We start from the raw sequence: 14,830 nt of genomic DNA, 5'->3' as shown, positions 1-14,830 counted from the left end.
GCCTACCTAAACCACAACAACATCCAAATAAGGAGATTAGAAGGTAGGCCCACCATCCATCATTGTACGTTTCATTCAGCTAGAGGCGACCCTCACCATTAGAAGGATTGTATTAAAATTCATAAGAGCCTGGCAGCGGTGGGCCAGGATAGGAGAGAGCAAGGCTGCACGGTGACAGCTAGCCGCAGAGAGAGAGAGAGAGAGAGAGAGAGAGAGAGAAAGAGTCTGAGCTTGCACTGTCACATGCCTATAAGTAATGACAGGCTGCTAAATTACCAGAATCCCTTCCTGCCCTTAAGGCTAGCGCTGAGTGACGGGGGGACATGACAGCCTTGGAGGAGTGTGCACAGAGAGGGACATAAATCAATAGCAGGGCTGCAGCACACAGGCCGGAATAGAGAACCAGTTGACTGCAGTGTGATTATACTGGATTACGAGGTTCGTTTTTTCCCTACAGCTCAGATGGATAGGACACACTGGTCAACGACCTCATGCAGGTGTTTACTCTGAAGTTCTGTTCATGGTTTCAGAGAGCCATACGTGTCAACCTCCAGAGCTGTTAACCCTTAAATTCAGAGCTTCCAAACTGTATAAATTCACTGATTAAATAAATAAAAGGCATAATATTAAAAAAAAAAAAAGACGCAGCATGAACCTTGAATTTTACATTATATTTAAGTTACGTCTTCTGTGAGTTTATTGGCTGGTTGCAAAGCAGAAATCTAATTATTATCTGACTCATGCAGACCCAGAGTTTTCCCATTATCTGCTTACTCAAGTGAACATAAATGCGTTAATCAGATTACTGACAAAATCTGATTTTCTGATCAAAATTATTAAGTGCATGTAAACACACTCAATTATACATTACAAATGTATTTAATGACAAATTAATGAATGACTTTTTAGGTGTCAAACATAATCAAAGGGCAGTCAGAGACAGAGTAAGAGAGAGAGAGTCACGCTGCATTTTGTGGTGAACTGACAAAACAAAAAGTCTCTGATGTCTCTGATGTAGTATCATCTGCAAGAAAGATCAGGGCGCAGATTTACTAAAGCAATTTTAAAGAAGTTAGACAACCGAATGGCATTCGGATCGGCTCGTTTCTCAAACAAGGCTGTGTTTGTTTTGTCCGTGTATAGCATGAGCATGGCAAGAGAATTTCTGAAAATCAGTACACACTCATAAGCAAAAGTGTGAACACCCCCAGTCAGAGGTTTTGTTGATTATTGAAGTGAGAGTAACTAAATCCATCCTGTACAGCAGTGGCCGACAATCCTGGTTCTGGAGATCTACCTTCCTGCAGAGTCACAGTCTGACACACCTGCTCCAGCTCACTGAGATAAGATGCAACAGTGTAGGTATGGGGAGGAGGCAGCATGTCAGATGCAGGTTGGAACTAAACTCTGCAGGAAAGTAGATTTGGATGAGGAGGGTGGGTGACCACTGCTCTACAGAGAACACAATAAAATAGGTCATCTTACTGCAATGTTTTTGTGCACAGTTTCTATTTATTTGTATAATTTAGCATATTTGAAAAAAAAAAACTATGCCATCATTTTTGCAAAAGCCACATTTGTACTAATTGTCACTTAGAAAAGCAACAAAATATGTAATCTGAATTAAATAGGGGCACCCAAACTTTTGCACATAATTGTTTCTTTGCTCATACTTTACCACCTGTGGTCTGATCTGACTTATTAGGCTAGTGTAAATAAATAAATGAATAAAAAAAAATGTGTGTACATATATATATATATATATATATATATATATATATATATATATATATATATATATATTTTCTCCTTTATCCCTGATTTATACGGCCCTTTACCTCCAACACTGCAACATAAACACACATACACCATACATTGTATGGGCTGACACCTATGGTTATCTCTAAGTAACTAATGGAAAAAATAGGGTTGTCATAATACTGCTAATATGCTAAAACTCTAAGGATGCACAATGATATCAGAACCATATCTGTATTGTTTGATTCAAAATGTTTCCTGAATGTCAGATGTTTGGCGTCAGACAGATGCTTAGATTAGACCAACATTTCAAACCAATATTTGATGACGTATTTATTGTATGAGTATGTTTAGGCAGTGCTGCGTTACTGTACTAAATGTTTATGCATCAACATTGGCTTTGCCGTCGGCAGATATGCACATAAAAAATATTGGCAGGTTAAAAAACACTTCCCATATCGTTGGTGCACACCAATTAAACTCAATTATGCAATATTTAAAAATGACATATAACACTGTCAATTTCAAGGCAGGGACTAAGTCTAGTCCTGGACTACACAGCATTCTGAATGGACATTCTCTTTTGACTGAAAAAAACGTAGTCCACAACTTGACCTTTTACAGGCTTCACAGTTTCACAACTTTTTGTATTTGGGTTTGTTAATGTTCAGTTAAGTCTATTTTTTTGTTTATTACACCACATACTTAACATAATGATTTTAATGAACACAGCATGTATACCGTGCCTCAATATTTCTGTATATCATTTGTAACAGTACCAAATATCAGGATTATCTCACAAAAATCACAGCCTCATAACTACCTCATTGGGTACCACCTCTGCCTCAACTCACAGCGTATTTAAATGTGGCCTAAAGGGTAATACTGGGTTACACAAGATTAGGCTGAGGTTTGGCTGCATCCCATATTCCGGCAGTGAAATCCACAGCAGGAATGGCACAGCTTTAAATTGCCTGCCAGTTACTAGAAATATGACTGTGACCATATGACTGCCTGTCAGCCTCACTCTATACCAGCAGCATTTCACTGTACTGTGTTGTATTGTGGTGTACAGCATGATCTCAGGGGATTATTACAGCTGTCTACACTCTTTTTAAAAAGCATCTTTAAATTTTGTTTTTTTTACAAGGCTGTAACAGATTTTGATGGAAATATTTCTGAATTTGTCTCCTGAATGGTTTCTTGAGTTTTTTTGTGGGGTGATGAATCACTTCAGCTCATCAGTAATAAGTTTTAAAAAATACTAGATGTTGTCATATGAGCTGTGCTAGTGGCATAGTATTAAACTGTATTTACTCTACAGCCAGGAAACTGTAGACTAAATTTCCTTTGTAATTTATACAGATTCATTTGAGAGACTGCTTCAACTATCCCATCACTTATATAGTCATATTCTGACTGGAAATGCTGTGTCCACTGACCAGAACACTCTACAATTATACTATACTATACTATAATTCTATCTAGAACTATAGAATGTCTGCAGTTAAGGTGGTTTCAACTTCCTAATACAAGGACAGCCTGAATACCCAAAATGATTCTACAACCCCAATTCCAATGAAGTTGGGACGTTGTGTAAAACATAAATAAAAACAGAATACAATGATTTGCAAATCCTTTTCAACCTATATTCAGTTGAATACACTACAAGGACAAGATATTTAATGTTCAAACGGATAAAACTTTATTGTTTTTTGCAAACATTCACTCATTTTGATTTTGATGCCTGCAACACGTTCCAAAGAAGTTGGGACAGGAGCATGTTTACCACTGTGTTACATCACCTTTCCTTTTAACAACACTCAATAAGCGTTTGGGAACTGAGGACACTAATTGTTGAAGCTTTGAAGGTGGAATTCTTTCCCATTCTTGCTTGATGTACAACTTCAGTTGCTCAACTGTCTGGGGTCTCCGTTGTCGTACTTTGCACTTCATAATGCACCACACATTTTCAAAGGGAGACAGGTCTGGACTGCAGGCAGGCCAGTCTAATACCCGCACTCTTTTACTACGAAGCCACACTGTTGTAACACGTGCAGAATGTGGCTTGGCATTGTCTTGCTGAAATAAGCAGGGACGTCCCTGAAAAAGACGTTGCTTGGATGGCAGCAAATGTTGCTCCAAAACCTGTATGTACCTTTCAGCATTAATGGTGCCTTCACAGATGTGCAAGTTACCCATGCCATGGGCACTAACACACCTCCACACCATCAGAGATGCTGGCTTTTGAACTTTGTGCTGATAACAATCCAGACAGTCCTTTTCCTCTTTGGCCCGGAGGACACGACGTCCATGATTTCCAAAAACAATTTGAAATGTGGACTCGTCAGACCACAGGACACTTTTCCACTTTGCGTCAGTCCATCTCAGATGAGCTCGGGCCCAGAGAAGCCGGCGGCGTTTCTGGGTGTTGTTGATATATGGCTTTCGCTTTGCATGGCAGAGTTTTAACTTGCACTTGTAGATGGAGCGACAAACTGTGTTCACTGATGGTTTTCTGAAGTCTTCCTGAGCCCATGTGGTAATATCCGTTACAGAATGATGTCGGTTTTTAATGCAGTGCCGCCTGAAGCCCCATCCTTGCTTGTGAACGACTGAGCCTTTCAGGGATGCTCCCTATATACCCAATCACGACACTCAACTGTTTCCCATTAACCTGTTCACCTGTGGAATGTTCCAAACAGGTGTTTTTTGAGCATTCCTCAACTTTCCCAGTCTTTTGTTGCCCCTGTCCCAACTTGTGTTGTAGGCATCAAATGAGTGAATATTTGCAAAAAACAATAAAGTTTATCTGTTTTAACATTAAATATCTTGTCTTTGTAGTGTATTCAATTGAATATAGGTTGAAAAGGATTTGCAAATCATCGTATTCTGTTTTTATTTATGTTTTACACAACGTCTCAACTTCATTGGAATTGGGGTTGTACTTGGAGGAACTAGTGTGACTTTGAGACATTTAGCTTTGCCAAGTGTTACACTGCCATACAAATCTCATATATTAGCAGTACTGATTATCAACCAGTAAGTGATGGTGCATCAAGTTCAAAGACTGTTGACACTGAATGTATGTCTCTCATTTGGAGCAGAACCATGAGGCTACGGTCATTTTAGGGTCATTTAGGGTCATTTTAACTAGTTCAAAGTCAGAGTTCAAAACTTGAACTTTAGAGTAAAATCTTTTTGCTTGGAAATGCACTACACTTTAATTATGTTTAACTTAAAATGACAATAAATGATTAACCATTCCACTGACCAAACAATCATCTCCCTACTGAAACTTCACCAAATGTTTCAATAATGACTGTTTTGGTAGTTATGATATCAGCTCATTTTAAGTATAACTCAAAAATACTGGTCAGTATTTGACTGGAAAAATACTACTTACATATACTACATATACTTACAATACTACTTAATTGCAGAAAATGTGTTTCAGTAGTGGCAATTTTTAATGTTCTACACTGATTTTCAGACTTTGGGACGCATTTCCTTTAAAACAATAGGATCTCACTGCTCACCATGTGGCCATGAGGTACAGGGGTGCAGTCTCTTCCTGTTTCCTGCTTTAAAATGCAGGGGTGTGGCTAAAATAAGGCTACAACTATGGACTGAAACTCTGTTTCGGTAGTGACGTAAAATGTGACACAGCATTAAAAAAAAAAACAAATAAAAAATGTAACGAAAAAAAAATTAAGCATTATTTTCACAAGTTGAAATTTAGTGGATAGTAATTGGGACAGCCACCTCCCAACAGAAACGACCCTGTAAATAATGATTTTGTACATATTTAGCTTATTACTTACTTCAGCTTATTAATCATTTTGTACACATTTAGCTTATTACATGCTTTAGCTTATCAATGCCTTGAGTTTAAATAGACTACAACAATCTTTATTCAATCTAAGGTCTAAGTGTTTGTTGTTTGAATCTGCCTATATACAATTTTATTTTTTATATTAAAATTATAATACAAAAATAAGTTATAAATCTATTGTGAAGGATGAACTGTTTTTATATCTACACAGGGGTATGACTCTCAATGTTAACTTCGGGTGGCTTTGTTGTTACACTGCATTAAAACTAACTCTGTTGTGCGGAGGCTGTACTTTAACCTGGCTGTCTCTTATTTTGAGTTGATTATATGTTTTAAAACTGCAAAAACACGGCCATTAAGAAGGCAATAAAAATAATATTACTTACATATGACATATTATCAAATACTTAGGAGTTTTGAGAAATAACTGTCAGATTTCTGTCAATATTTGCAGATGACGTTGCTACAGGAATACAAGATGACCATAACACACATTCCAGTTGAACCTCTTAATACACTACATTAATAAATACATTAATAATCGGTGTTATATTTATCCTATGTAAAGCTGTGCCTCGCAACCCCCCCCCCCCACCCTCTGTATCCCCATACTCCATATCTGTTTAACTATCAGCACAGTATGTATATCAGTGGAAGTTGTTAATTAAGTTGAACTCAACAGCTGGAATACTAACAGCCATCCTAAAATTGCTTCTATCCAAAGAAAGTATTGAAATCCACTACATCCTTCTCCAGTCTGCTATATAAAAGGTGAACATCATCATAACATGTTGAGAGCACAAAGCAGAGCAGAACTACAGCTTTCCAATTCAGCTGAGAAATGTATAGCTCCAATTAACCATTAATAAGAAGCACTTTAATATATAAAACAATTTTCAGGGCATTTGTCAAGACTACTACAAAGACCAAGGGCTAATCTTTTTTGAGGATAAATGATAATTAAAAGCTGGATGATGAATGGTGAATAATGCCCTGTAAGGCGATTTGTGGATACTGCTCCTATTCATTTGAGAAGCTGGCGCACTGACAAACATCCCCGAGGTTCGGCACTACTCAACACAAAGCTTTTGCATCCGGGAGCGAGGCGCGTCTATAACAGGCTGAACAGTTCTTAATAAAGCTAAATAACAGGGCTCTAATAAGAATTCAGTGCCAGCGCTGAGCCCAGAGGACTCCAACTGCAGTCACTGCTATTCTCAACACGCACAGGATATGACAGCTGAGAAAAGCACACACTTTATTATCAGATGAAACCAGGTTTTGACCCTAGCTTTACCTAAATAAAATACAGTCTATCTAAATAAGTCTAAATAAAAAGTGTGAAATTTTTTACCTGTTTTTTTTCCCCTTTTTTTCTTATGTACACATCAAAAACAACTATGAACTGAACTATAGCTCAAAAATCAAGGTCTGAAGAAACATTACACCCCTACAACATATGAGTACAATTTTCCATTGTGGTCCCTACTCGTCCTACCATTACTATGCAGTTTATCCCATTACTATAGATTGCTTGTTGTTTGCAGGCTCTCTATAACTGGTCTTTATGCTAATTGTAGTTGTTCAGTGTTGCTGTACTAACCATTATATTATAAGGAGGCTCATCCATAGCAGTATCTACTATAACATATTCTGTAGTTATAAACTAATATATATATATATATATATATATATATACACATAATCAGGCATAACATTATGACCACCTCCTTGTTTCTATGCTAATTGTCCATTTTATCAGCTCCACTTACTATATAGCTGCACTTTGTAGTTCTACAGTTACAGACTGTAGTCCATCTGTTTCTCTGCATACTTTGTCAGCCCCCTTTTACCCTGTTCTTCAGTGATCAGGACCCCCATGGACCCTAACAGAACAGGTACTATGCGGGTGGTGGATCATTTTCAGCACTGCAGTGATACTGAGTTTATCATCTTGGTGTCACTGCTGGACTGAGAATAGCCCACCAACCAAAAATATCCATGGGGGTCCGGAGCACAGAAGAACAAAGTAAAAAGTAAAAGGGGCTAACAAATTATGCAGACAAACAGATGGACTACAGTCTGTAACTATTGAACTACAGAGTGCACCTATATACTAAGAGGAGCTGATAAAATGGACAACAAGCATAGAAACAAGGAGGCGGTCAAAATGTTATACCTGATCGGGGTGTGTGTATATATATATTTATACATACTATAAGACTAATTATATATTGCCACTGTCTGAGCAAAACTTTCTCCTTTTCTGACTTTTTTTACAGCATTGTTTGAATAGATCAGTTGCTTTATACATTGTGTGAATATTTGATGATGAAAGGACAAATCTTGTTACATTCATTTACATTAAAACTTGAGAATGCTCTTTCCTTCCCCTCAAAGGTTCCATTTTAGAGACTGAAGCTGAAGTCATCGATATGTAATTATAAGAGTCAGGAACTAAAGTATGGGCTCACATACAGGCTCTTACAGATTAAGGGGTTAATAAGCAAGAACAGTGTATTTGCACAAATACAGCAGTGTTGCTCACCCCTCTGGCTGAACTCAGTCAGGTGTAAAAACTCATTTTGTTCTTAATCCAGCAATCGAGGAAAATCAGTGGTCCAGCGATAACGCCTAGCCCTGCCTCTTGAGACTCAAGGGCAAATACCATTCAACAACGTTAGCTCTAAAGCCAAGCTCGCCAGCTCAATACAGCATCAGGAACTGCAGGGTATAACCACAGCAAAAATCCAAAAGGTTATTATCTACAGGGTTGCCAGGTTTAATAGCAAACAGCCCAGACTAAATGTTTTCTGAACACTGAGCCAGATGTACTGATGTACTTCTAGCCATCTTAAAACAAACCACTGCTATAATAGGGCTGCAAGATATGGAGATTATATGGCTACATAATGTGACTGTGATATATTAAACACACCTTGATGTAACATGGTTAAACACAGGCTTGCATTACTTTGACCATAATTATTGACGTTTGTTGGGTTTCATAATTCATCAAAACATAGTGAGAAACTCATCTGGAACATCTGACATTGTTCAGGATGCTCACAGCACAACAATAATTTTTTTTTGTGATTTATTAACAGGTTCATTTGCATATTAGCAACAGAGGTATGGCACAGTCATAATAATTAACAAACAATATATTTTGCAGCTTTAATACACTCTTAAAAATAAAGGTGCCAGATAGCGTTCATACAACAAAGCCATGAAGAACCACTTCTGATTCCATAAAGAATCTTTCATTGACTGGTTCTTCACAGAACCATGTTGATAAATGAGATGTTTGAGTGTGAAGAACATATTTAAAGTACTCCATGTAATGCAAATATTCTATACCAATGCAAATATTCTATACACCCAGGAATGTACACTAGCGTTCAAAAGTTTGGAATCAATGTGTTCAATCATGTAAAAAACAAAAGGAACATGTAAAAAAAAAAGATTAGATGAAAACATTAGATGCATCCACTATGATAAACAGAGCTGTAGAAGACAGAATATTGAGAATAAAGTTGTCCACAATTCAGCAAATTTCAAAAATGGTTATAGAATTCTATATAAAGTAAATAGCTTAAATATGTGAATATATCAATACAGTTTATTATTCATCACTTAATAACTTCTTGTTCAATTAGTTTTTTTTTTTTTACATTTTAAATTTTAAAATACATGTAACATTTCAATCCAGTGTTGTGGTGTATTCACCAGTGATTCCAAACCTTTCAGTGCTAGCAGGGATGCAACAAAGTGAATTGGGCGCTGTTGCCAATATCTGAAATATTTTTGATGTACATATGTGCAAATAGCGGTTCATAAACATTTATGAAATGGAGAAATTGATCAAAGTGGATTAGCATTACAGAGAAATACAACATTTGTTTCTGTAGGGTTACAAATGTGGTAAATGAATTAAATGCAAACATTTTAGCACAGTAGACCAGCATCACCTACACATTCTGCTTTTCCAGGGTACAGATATAGAAATCAAATCAACAAATACAGTGGCAAATATACATATAACCAATTACCTGTTGATACCAATATGATTCTAATATAGTACATCCCTAAATGCTAGTGTATTTCCAAGCACCTTTATTTATAAGAGTGAAGTATGCTATACACATGGATACAGTGTAAAAACAGACATCAGATGCCATCCGAGTGTCTGCTCAGGACATTAAAACTCTCACTCAGACAAAACTTCTTAAAAAAACCCCAAAAAACACTGAAATTACAGAGAGAGAAACGTCTGACCAACAGACTTTCTACTATTAAAATGCAGACAGTGGGTTTTAATTACTCTCTCCTTCAGCATCTCACAAACAATCAGTGTCTCAGAAGAACGTTATGCAGAGAGAATGATCTAGAAACACATATACAGGTAGTGCTATAGCCCATTTAGCCCAGAAACTGCACACAGTCTAGGTGCTGCCTTAGATAAGTTAATGGGACATTGCTCCAGGTGCATTAACCACTAAGCTCGCTTATTCCTGGATTGAAGAAAAAGGAAGTACCTTTCTTGTGAGTACCATCCGATTTGGAGCCTTGTGGGTCTAATAAAAAAAAGATCAGGATTAAACACATAGTATTCTAACAGCAATAATGTTACTGTTGTTATTTCCTCTGAAGAAACAACAACAGAAAAAAAAACAAATAAATAAAAATTAGAAGCATGGCTCAATCCTTCGATTAGTTTTACTTGCCAACACTTTGGGCTTTGAAGTGTATGGCAGGGAAAGACCGGGGCCAACATACTAAAGGCAAGAGCAGGTAGGAGGGATGCACTTATATGTCCAGAAGGTCAGCGGGCAGGAGAGAAGGCGATGCATAGAAATGAAAGGAGGGGGGGGGGGTGTTGCAATGCAGATTTCATTATGGGAGGCAAAGGTGGGTTAGCAAAATGCACTAAGAGATGCAATACACTAGAGAGAAGGGAAAATGCAAAGACTACATGTCAAACTGGCTTCACTTAGCTTTTTTTTTTTCTTTTTCATTTTTCTTGGCTGGTAAATTGAAGAAAACCAATTTCCGTAATCCTTTCCTTAAGGCTCCTTTACTTTCCGTTGATTGTATCTACTCCCAACAGATTGCGGGACTGTGCCATACAAAAGGAATGGGAACTTACTCGGAGGTGGAGAGGGCATTCGAAGCGAATGCCTCACACATACTGTAGCCCTACTATGCTTCATTAGAGTGTGCCATCTACAAATTGCGGCATTTTCCCTTATGAATTTTTAAGCAGACAGCAATACATGTTGCAGTGCACCATTTCGCTTTTGCTTTGAGAACAAAAAAAAAATCCTATACAACTGGCCTGTTGCCAGCTTATGCTGAGGGTATTCTCATTATTACCACGTACATAGAGCAGCACCACATAATGAGCGTATTTTATCCCTGGTTTGAGTAACCAGAAGCATTAATAATATGGCTAAAAAGAAGAACAATGAATTTCTTGTTGAGAGTAAATGCCATTAAGCATGGTGGAATGGATAATACCACACAAGTCTGAGAAACATCTTAGCTTCCCTGTTGAGTAAAAAGGATTATGTTGGATATTATAGGGGGATTTTCCATAGGCACACATTCACACTTACACTCACACACACACTCACACACACACTCACACATACAGCTCTGTGCTTTGGAAAGTACTGTGCATCTGTAAGGCAAAATCATCATTATCTGCAGCGTGAGGAATGAGAATGTGCCCGGATGAAAGATTCTTGTTGACTGCAGTAATCCATCTGTGTTACTTGCAAGGGAACTCACTCGTAAAATGAACCGCAATTACTTGGCATAAACATGAACTGCTGGAGACAGGTGACTTAAGCTCTGAAATACAAGGCATTTTTCCTTCTATCATTCAACATGACCCCCAATCCCCAGCGCTAGAGTAATCCCACACATCCAAAGAAGCTTATCCTTTGTGAGGAGGATCTATATGAACTATTCAAGCTTCAACACCTCTGACCCAGCTTTGAGCGTGCTTTCTTAAAGCTTTGTATTAGATAATGGCCAATTACAAACATCAGTCCTAATCGTTTCAGCTAAAGAGCTACATTTCTTTCTGAAAAAGTCAACTAGCGACAGTTCAAACAAAACATCTATTTACATTAAAGCCCAAGGACACGCTGTTTAAGGATGTGCTCAGGCACCTGAGCACTCGGTCGACTGTTCAAGGAGGCAGTATTGGAATGCTGAAGTTACTTGGGAAGATGGAGAAAATATACAGACCAACAATTCAGTCCAATACAGAATTTCTGTTTTAACAGAACTGAAAATTAGTAAATATATTATGTTATACTTCAAAATGCAAGTGGTTGTAACTGTCATCTGAAAACCCCTGGTCAAATCATCTTTTGTTGATTTTCGATGTCAAAACAGGTTACTGCATCCTATGCAGAGAATTTAAATATGACATTTTTCTGCAAATTACAGTTTACAATTTCTATTTATTTATGAAGATATAGGCAAAAATAAAGCATAACATCTAAAATGTCTATATGAATGTATGTGTATTTAATATAAATTAACTTTTGCATATGCCACATTTTATGTTTCTTTCCCAGTATGTTAAATTCAGCAAATAAACAGTAATTGTGTATTAAAATGTACAGAAGTGTGTTCTCTTTAGATGATGTGTTCACTTATTTTGACGTAGAAAATCAACAAAATACATCTGGGGTGTCTAATCTTTTGCACACGACTGTAGAATTGAAAGTAATTTCTTATTAAATGATTTTGCGTGTGCGGCATAGATATATGCTTTTAATTGTTTCTTTAAGCCAAATAATCAGAGAGATCAATCAAATGGATCATAATCGATACTAAACACACTATAAAATAATCCATTTAAAGAAGTAGGCCAAAAAGGTCTGTCTAGAATATCACATTATATACATAATAAAGCTGATTGATTTTACTTTTGTATTAATTAGCAGAGCAGCACATCTTATGTATTATCTATGAAAATATCTAATTGATATCAGCTGATTCAATATTAAGGTAATAATAATAAAAAAGACTGAATCAGGACGTCCAGATTTTTCCTTCTTCTATAAAGTTATTGTTTCAAAGATATGAGGTTGTTACAACAGCAGTGATATGAAACAAACTAAACCCAGACCTGAAACTGAAAGAACAATGAATGGAACTCACCTAGATACATTAGAATATTCTACACATAAAACTAAAAGCAAATAGAGAATCTACTCCAACACTTCTCTACTCACATAAATTACAGTATGTGTGTACACTGAGGGATTAACGGCTCAGACATACTCCACATAAACGTTGGCATATTTCCATGCCCAGTTCTAATCTCATGCCCTTGAGTAAACAGAACTAAATTGCTGTGGTGGTGCACCACTGACTTCAAATTTAAGCAGCTATAGAATAAATTTCCCACGCTCTACAGGTCCTCCAGTCCTGGGAGACTTGGAACAATCTGTATGAAAGGAGTTAAAATGTGTATAAAATGTTAAAATCGAATCTAACCTGCTCTCCGTCTGTGCTGGATGACTGCTCTATCACTCCGTATATTCACTGGCCTGCAGCATCCTGCAGTGCGGCTCTGCCTTTTCTCTTCCCAGGGGAAAACAACAATATTTCTGCTCCTACTTTGTGACAGTCAGTGTCACACTGGAAATACAGTTCAAACCTTCACCCAATACATTGCTACATATGATGGAAAGGCTGCAGTATTTGGTAGGAGAGAATCCATCACAGGCACACCTTTATATATAGAAGTCTAGAGCTGTTACTGCTGTTTGCTATACAGTTTGTAAGTAGTTACAAAACTAAAAAAATACATTTACATTCAAGTTATATCCTGTACAGACAGGTCTGAGTCTGTGGTTCTGAATTTTCACAGTTATTGTAGTATGAAAAATTGCCAGAACACCAAAAGAAGACTGTGTGCACAACAACAGCATTTCAGCCAATTCAAAGTTAGAATAAAATATCTCCTCTTTGACTTGTAGACGCAAATGCGGCATTGATCGGAAACTATGAATCAACTTATTTGACAGAATTTCTTTTTCAACATGTAACAAGCCAGTAATAATTAAGCCTTCGTCTCATTTATTGCCAGCGATTACAAAAGCATGGTGTAACTCACGGAGTACTGTAAGTCATAACCACATTTGTGTATGTAAAAGAGAAGATATACATTTTTGCATATACATGTTCATCCTTGCTTGACATCGTAAAAAAATACTGAGAAACTATTGATACAAAATATAAATAATATGTAAATGCAATTTATTGCTTTAACTCACTGTGTATTTAATAATGTAATTAAGTTATTAGGTTTGGATAGTATAGCAAAACAAAAGCAACACCTCTTGACTTTCTCCCTTTAATACATTAATTATATGATATACATGACCAAAAATGTACTAATTAATTAATTATTAATAAAAAAAAATACTTTGCATTTTATTGCCATATGGCAACGATGTGACCAGAGAACTGCAGTCTGCAAGCATAAAATGGGAGCAAACCAATGCACTACCATATAGACACATTCATTATTCAGATATGATGAAACTCACCTGCATGACAGCCACAAATGTATAAACGTGTTAAGAACACAAAAATATGATTATTATACTGATTAAAACATCAACTTGTAAAATGTGAAAATGTGTCCAGTGGCAGTGAATTCCTACTCCCATTTAATCCACTGCAGACTGCAGCTCCATTACTGCATGCTGTTGCCATATGGCAACAAATACATTTTTGTCTTATATAAAACCTCTAACAAATAAATTATTTTTTTAAAAAGGGATTGTGTTTAAAATTGTTTTCTCAATGTTGTTTTGTATAAATACTGAATTATACACACACACACTGAGAGTCTGAGAGTGCTTCAGGAGCCCAGCCTCGTGTGATGTGTGTGAAAAAGAAGTACAAATTGCAACAGAAAGGCAAGTAATCAAAACTTTACTATTTTACACATAAAGCTTTTAAGTTCCCAAAGGAAAAGGAAAGAAGCCTTTAATAATGTAGATAAGCAAAAAAAATGCTGCCATATGGCAACACCTTGTAATAAAGGGTTTTTATAAATTGTTACAACTGGGTTTAATTATCTCTCCAAAATTTTACATTTTTCTTCAAAAGACCTTTTATTTTGCATTCTTACAAATGACACATTAATCTGAACCATTTCTGTGGATCTTCTAAACAAGCCAGAAAACCACTCAAGCAGGT

At 36.7% G+C, this 14,830-nt stretch overlaps 1 protein-coding gene across 2 annotated transcripts in view; it reads right to left on the bottom strand.

Moving 5' to 3' along the window:
- glra1 (glycine receptor, alpha 1) overlaps nucleotides 1-14,830 on the bottom strand; it is a 73,760-nt gene that overhangs the window by 42,694 nt on the left and 16,236 nt on the right. The window contains exon 3 of one of the 2 annotated variants that reach the window (XM_017690047.2): nucleotides 10,132-10,170. The exons of the other annotated variant lie outside the window; for it this stretch is intronic. Coding sequence (XP_017545536.1) covers nucleotides 10,132-10,170 — 39 coding nt within the window. The remainder of the gene's footprint in view (nucleotides 1-10,131; nucleotides 10,171-14,830) is intronic. 2 annotated transcript variants of the gene reach the window in all.

Source organism: Pygocentrus nattereri, chromosome 8, assembly GCF_015220715.1.
Source record: "Pygocentrus nattereri isolate fPygNat1 chromosome 8, fPygNat1.pri, whole genome shotgun sequence".
NCBI classification, from domain to species: domain Eukaryota; kingdom Metazoa; phylum Chordata; class Actinopteri; order Characiformes; family Serrasalmidae; genus Pygocentrus; species Pygocentrus nattereri.
The sequence above is the reverse complement of the archived record's forward strand: the minus strand, read 5'-3'. Positions and strand labels throughout refer to the sequence as shown.